The sequence below is a fragment of the Lichenostomus cassidix genome, unplaced genomic scaffold (genome assembly GCF_008360975.1).
Source record: "Lichenostomus cassidix isolate B80296 unplaced genomic scaffold, HeHo_3.0 HiC_scaffold_550, whole genome shotgun sequence".
In the NCBI taxonomy this organism is placed as follows: domain Eukaryota; kingdom Metazoa; phylum Chordata; class Aves; order Passeriformes; family Meliphagidae; genus Lichenostomus; species Lichenostomus cassidix.
The window spans coordinates 45,739-52,463 of record NW_028147787.1 but is presented as its reverse complement, the minus strand read 5'-3'; the positions used below and the strand labels follow the sequence as shown (position 1 = coordinate 52,463).

General features: G+C 42.5%; 1 protein-coding gene across 1 annotated transcript; it reads left to right on the top strand.

Annotated features, from left to right (window-relative positions):
- Positions 1-42: 42 nt before the first annotated feature.
- On the top strand, positions 43-3,726 carry LOC146420869 (ras-related protein Rab-29-like; the record flags this gene model as incomplete). The annotated part of the gene is made up of 4 exons (XM_085047943.1): positions 43-127; positions 1,174-1,355; positions 3,032-3,153; positions 3,557-3,726. Coding segments are annotated over 4 exons (507 nt in total), but the record flags the coding sequence as incomplete, so codon positions are not given.
- Positions 3,727-6,725: the final 2,999 nt, after the last annotated feature.

Below are 6,725 nucleotides of genomic sequence, written 5' to 3'. Positions count from 1 at the left end.
GCTGCAGAATGGCCTGAATGGTTTCCTGTCTTTATTTTTTTTTGGGATTCTGCAGTGGATTTTGCTCTGAAGGTGGTTCAGTGGTCAGACTCAGAGACGGTTCGGCTGCAGCTCTGGGACATTGCAGGTATTGGAAAGGTTTTTGAATATTTTCTCCATGTTTTGCCCTTTTTTGCCTTCCTTCCCCCCTTCCTCTTCCTCTGCTTTCCCCTTCCCTTCCCCCTTTCTTGGCAACTTCCTTTTTCTTCCTCTTCTTTCTGCTCCAGAAATAAATCCCAGCAGCCTGGGGGTTCCAGGGGCAGGGCTGCTCTGCTTTGCCTCCAGCCTGCTGGAGTAATTTAAATATTTAATTAAAAGTCCACCTGCCAGGAATGCACACAGCAATCCCTGCTCCAGAGGAATTCCCTGCTCCAGAGCCAGAGCAGAGGGAGTGTGGCACAGGCTGAGATCTGAGACTGCTCAGCCCCAAATCTCGTGTTCAAATCCAAATTCCTGCCACCAGACACACTCTGAGGGACAGAATTCCACGAGCTGGAGTGCAGTGAGGAGGCAGGGAAATGAATTCCCCAAATCCCCCTGGAGCCAGCAGAGCTCTGGGCAGCAGCATTTTCAAAATGCCACCTCTGGATGTGGGGAGGGGAGCAAACCAGGGCTGTGGCTTCCTCTGGGATGCTGAAAAAGGCAGCAGGAAGAAGTTGGCAGAGCAAGGCTTGCAGCAAGTAAATGGTTTTGGTTTTGGCCCCAAGGAGGAGTTTGAGGAGTGGGGAGCAGAGGGGCCAGGCTGGCACTATGCCCTCCTTGTGCCCAGGGACACCCAGGGGGATTGAGGGGACAATGAGTGACATTGGGAATGATGGGAATATTGTGGTTTCCCATCCCTGGGAGTGTCCCAGGGCAGGCTGGACAGGGCTTGGAGCACCCTGGGACAGGGAAAGGTGTCCCTGGCCATCCCAGGGGGTGACACAGGTGATTTTCCAGGTCCCTTTTAACCCAAACCCATCTGGCATCCCCTGATTCTGTCACCTCAGACCTTCCCAGAGCAGAGCTCAGTGCCTGAATCTCCACAAATCATCAACACCAGCTGAAAAATCAATGTACAAACACACTGTTTGCATGAACAACCCCAAACCCAGCCCCTCTGGGTGGTGATTTATTCTGTTTTTGGCCTCCCAGGGCAGGAAAGGTTCACATCCATGACTCGGCTGTACTACAGGGAAGCCTCTGCCTGTGTCATCATGTTTGATGTCACCAACAGCAGCACCTTCAGCAACAGCCAGAAGTGGAAGCAGGACCTGGACAGCAAATTGGTGCTGCCAGATGGGAGTCCTGTGCCCTGCCTGCTGCTGGCCAACAAGGTGAGGAGCTCTGCCTGGGTTCTGGATGGGTTTTTGGGTGTTTTTGTGTGATTTGGTGTGTGTTTTGGGTGTAATTCTGTGTGTGTTTTGTGTGTTTCTGGGTGGGTTTTGTATGATTTTGTGTGTGATTTTGTGTGTAGTTTGTGCATTTCTCTGTGTTTGTGTGTTCTGTGTGTGATTTTGTGTGTGTTTTGTGTGTTTCTCTGTGTTTCTGGGTGGGTTTTGTGTGTGTTTGTATGATTTTGTGTGTGGTTTGTGTGTTTCTGGGTGGGTTTTGTGTGTTTGTGTGATTTTGTGTGTGTTTTGTGTGGAATTCTGTGTGTGCTTGGTGTGTTTCTTGGTGGGTTTTGTGTGTGTTTGTGTGATTTTGTGTGTGATTTGGCGTGTGGTTTGCGTGTTTGTGCGATTTTGTGTGTGGTTTGTATGTTTCTGGGTGGGTTTTGTGTGATTTTGTGTGTGGTTTGTGTGTTTCTCTGTGTTTGTGTGTTTCTGTGGATGATTTTGTGTGTGTGATTTCATGTGTGTTTTATGTGTTTCTCTGTGTTTCTCGGTGGGTTTTGTGTGTGTTTGTATGATTTTATGTGTGATTTTTTCGTGTGTGATTTTGTGTGTGGTTAGTGTGGTTCTGTTTTTATGTTTCTGGGTGGGTTTTGCATGATTTTGTGTGTGTTTCTGTGGGTTTGCATGATTTTGTGTGTGATTTTGCATGTGGTTTGTGTGTTTCTCTGTGTTTCTGGGTGGGTTTTGTGTGTTTGTGTGATTTTGTGTGTGTTTTGTGTGTTTCTCAGTGGGTTTTGTGTGTGCTTGTATGAATTTGTGTGTGATTTTGTGTGTGGTTTGTGTGGTTCTGTTTTTATGTTTCTGGGTGGGTTTTGCATGATTTTGTGTGTGTTTTGTGTGTTTGCATGATTTTGTGTGTGTTTTGTGTGTTTCTCTGTGTTTCTGGGTGGGTTTCATGTGTGATTTTTCATGTGTATTTTTTTATGTATGATTTTTTGGTGTGATTTTTGTGTATGATTTTTTCACGTGATTTTTTTGTGTGTGATTTCATGTGTGATTTTTGTGTGTGGCTTTTGTGTTTCTGTGTGGGTTTTCTGTGTGTTTGTGTGATTTCTTGTGTGGTTTCGTGTGTGTTTCTGGGTGGGTTTTTTGTGTGTGTTCCTGTGGCTTGGTTTGTGTGATTTTGTGTGTGTTCCTGTGTGTGTTTTTGTGTGTTTTTGTGTGTTTCTGCATGTTTTCTGTTTGTATTTCTGTGTGTTTTGTGTGTTGCTCTGTGTTTCTGTGTGTTTTTACGTGTTTCTCTGTGTTTCTCTGTGTTTTTGTGTGTTTTCTGTCTGCATTTCTGTGTGTTTCTCAGTATTTCTGCTCTCCCCAGCGTCAGCAGAGCCTGAGGAGCACCAAGTGGATTTAGGGCCACAGGGAATCACTTCCCACTGCCACAGCTGGGATTTTGGGAAGGAATTATTCCCTGTCAGGATGCTGATACCCTGGCACAGATAATCCCACAAAACCCTGGCTGCTCCATCCCTGCAATGTCCAAGGCCAGGCTGGACAGGATTGGATCCCTCTGGGATGGTGGGAATTGTCCCTGCAGGACAGGGGGTGCCACTGGGTGGGTTTAAAATCCCCCCAACCCCAAAATAATCAGGGATTTTGTGCTGATTGCTGCTTTGCAGTGTGACCTGTCCCCCTGGGCAGTGAGCAGGGAGGAAGTGGATCGCTTCAGCAAGGAGAATGGATTTGCAGGATGGGTGGAAACGTCTGTCAAGGAGAACAAGAACATCAACGAGGCCATGAGGTAGGAGCAGATCCTGCTGCTGTGGCCAGGAGGTCATTCCAAGCCCAGAGATGTCCCTGGAGGTGGCCAAGGCCAGGCTGGACAGAGCTTGGAGCACCCTGGGATGATGGAAGGTGTCCACATTCCTAAACCTGCTTTTTAATGATTAAATTAAAAAATAATTGAATAATTTTTAATATTTTTAATAAATCACTAAACCTGATTTAATAATAATTTTAATAATTTTCTAGAGTTTTATGTCCTTCTGAGCTCTGCTTTTTGTTTTTAATTCCCTTTCTGCACTGCCCAGTGCTTTTTACTTTTCATTCCTTTTCTGCACTGCCCAGTGCTGCTGGTTAAAAAAAAAACCACCAAAAAACCCACAAATCCAACTCAGGAATGTTTATTTTTATTTTTTTTTCAGGGTTCTGATTGAGAAGATGATCTCCTCCTCCACAGGAGATGGAAGTTGCTCCTCTGCTGGCAGTGGGGATTATATCAACATCAAGGAGACCTCTCCTCCAGGCTGGGCTTGCTGCTGAAGGCACTGACATTCCATCCTCATCTTCTTCATATATCTTCTTCATATATCTTCTTCATATATCTTCTTCATATATCTTCTTCATATATCTTCTTCATATATCTTCTTCATATATCTTCTTCATATATCTTCTTCATATATCTTCTTCATATATCTTCATATCTTCTTCATATCTTATCTTCTTCACATCTTCTTCATATATCTTCTTAATTTTCTTCATTATCTTCTTCTTCATTATCTTCTTCATATCTCTTCATATATCTTCTTCATATATCTTCTTCATATATCTTCTTCATATATCTTCTTCATATATCTTCTTCATATATCTTCTTCATATATCTTCTTCATATATCTTCTTCATATATCTTCTTCATATATCTTCATATCTTCTTCATATCTTATCTTCTTCACATCTTCTTCATATATCTTCTTAATTTTCTTCACCTCTTCTTCAATCTTCTTCATCTTCTTCTTCATCTTCTTCTTCATCTTCTTCTTCTTCATCTTCTTCTTCTTCTTCTTCATCCTCTTCTTCTTCTTCATCCTCTTCTTCTTCTTCATCCTCTTCTTCTTCTTCATCCTCTTCTTCTTCTTCATCCTCTTCTTCTTCTTCATCCTCTTCTTCTTCTTCATCTTCTTCTTCTTCATCTTCTTCTTCTTCATCTTCTTCTTCTTCATCTTCTTCTTCTTCATCTTCTTCTTCTTCATCTTCTTCTTCTTCATCTTCTTCTTCTTCATCTTCTTCTTCTTCATCTTCTTTTCATCTCATCTCTTCTTCATCTTCCTCATCCTCCTCCTCCTCCTCCTCCTCCTCCTCCTCCTCCTCATCCTCATCACCACCTCTCCCCAAACTGTCTCTGCTTTTGGGATGTTTTCCCCCATGATTCTCAACTTTCCTCCTGTTCAGTGACTATTCTCTCCCAGCAGTGACTTGGAATGAAGAGGAGTTGGAAATTCCTTTTTTCCCCACCTGGAGCTCTGCTGGAGCATTTTCTGAGCAATTCCTTGGATTACACTGAATTTTATTGTCGATTTGGAGCACTTCCTCCCCTGGCAGTGCTGCTCTGTGCCAGGCTGGGCTGTCAGAGGGAATTTTGGAATATTTCTGCACCTTTATTCCTCCTTTCCCCCAAAACCCTGCAGTGACCTTTGGGGACAATCCAGGCGGATTCCCAGTTTGGGATCGCAGCAAACTCTTCCCTCCATGCTCTGGAATGATGGATTTCTAAGGAATTATGGATTTTTCTGGAATGGTGGACTTTTCTGGAATGATGGATTTTTCAGCAATGATGCATCTCTGGAATGGTGGATTTTTCAGGAATGGTGGATTTTTCAGGAATGATGGATTTTTCAGGAATGATGGATTTTTCAGGAAAGATGGATTTTTTCTGCAATGATGGATCTCTCAGGAATGATGGATTTTTCAGGAATGGTGGATTTTTCTGGAATGGTGGATTTTTCTGCAATGATTGATCTCTCAGGAATGATGGGTTTTTCAGGAATGATGGGTTTTTCAGGAATGATGGATCTTTTCAGGAATGATGGATCTTTTCAGGAATGATGGATTTTTCTGGAATGATGGATTTTTCTGGAATGATGGATTTTTCTGGAATGATGGATCTCTCTGCAATGATGGATTTTTCAGGAATGATGCATCTCTGGAATGATGGATTTTTCAGGAATGTTGGATTTTTCTGCAATGATGGATCTTTTCAGGAATGATGGATTTTTTCAGGAATGATGGATCTCTCTGCAATGATGGATCTCTCTGCAATGATGGATCTTTCAGGAATGATGGATTTTTCAGGAATGTTGGATCTCTCTGAACTGATGGATTTTTCAGGAATGATGGATTTTTCTGGAATGATGGATCTCTCTGCAATGATGGATTTTTCAGGAATGATGCATCTCTGGAATGATGGATTTTTCAGGACTGATGGATCTCTCTGGAATGATGGATTTTTCTGCAATGATGGATTTTTCAGGAATGGTGGATTTTTCTGCAATGATGGATCTCTCTGCAATGATGGATTTTTCTGCAATGATGTATTTTTTTCAGGAATGATGGATTTTTCAGCAATGATGGATTTTTCAGCAATGATGGATTTTTCAGCAATGATGGATTTTTCAGGAATGATGGATTTTTCAGGAATGATGGATTTTTCAGGAATGATGGATCTCTCAGGAATGGTGGATTTTTCAGGAATGATGGATTTTTTTCTGCAATGATGGATTTTTTCTGCAATGATGGATTTTTCTGCAATGATGGATTTTTCAGGAATGATGGATTTTTCTGCAATGATGGATTTTTCTGCAATGATGGATGTCACCAGCCCATCCCAGCACTGCCACCAACCACCCTGGAGCTGCACTTGCATCACCCATCCAGCTTTAGGAAGTTTTGGGGTCAATTTTGGGACCTGGAGCATCCCAACCCTCCCTCCCCTGGAGAAACCCCAAATTCCAGCCAGGAAAATTCCCAAATTGCCTCCAAATTGCCCTTCCTCCCCCCTGTTTTTGGGATTCTCCAGCTTTATAGGGCAGGGGAGGTTGTAAACCCCATTGTTTGCCCCAAAAACAACCCTTTTTTCCCCCTTTTTTTTCCCACCCCAAACAGCTTTGGCAACTGCTGCTGAATTGCAGCCAGCAGGGAATTTAGGGTGGGAAACAACCCTAAAAAAATTGGGGGAAAAAAAAGCCTCCCTGCTGCTTTTAGTGGGGCAGGAGGAGGAGGAGAGTTTGTGGGACAAAAGGAAAGGAAGGAAAAAATTCCCCATTTCCCTTCACTGCCTGCTTTGCCTCTCATGTCCTAAATATTCGTCCAAAAAAAATGAATTTTTGGTCAAAAAACCCGAATTTTTGGTCAAAAAACCCGAATTTTTGGTCAAAAAAACCGAATTTTTGGTCAAAAAAAAAGAATTTTTGGTCAAAAAAAAAAAGGATTTTTAGTCAAAAAAAACCCGAATTTTTGGTCAAAAAAAAAAAAGAATTTTTGGTCAAAAAAAAACTTTGGTCAAAATTTTTGGTCAAGAAAAACCTGCTGCAAATGGAG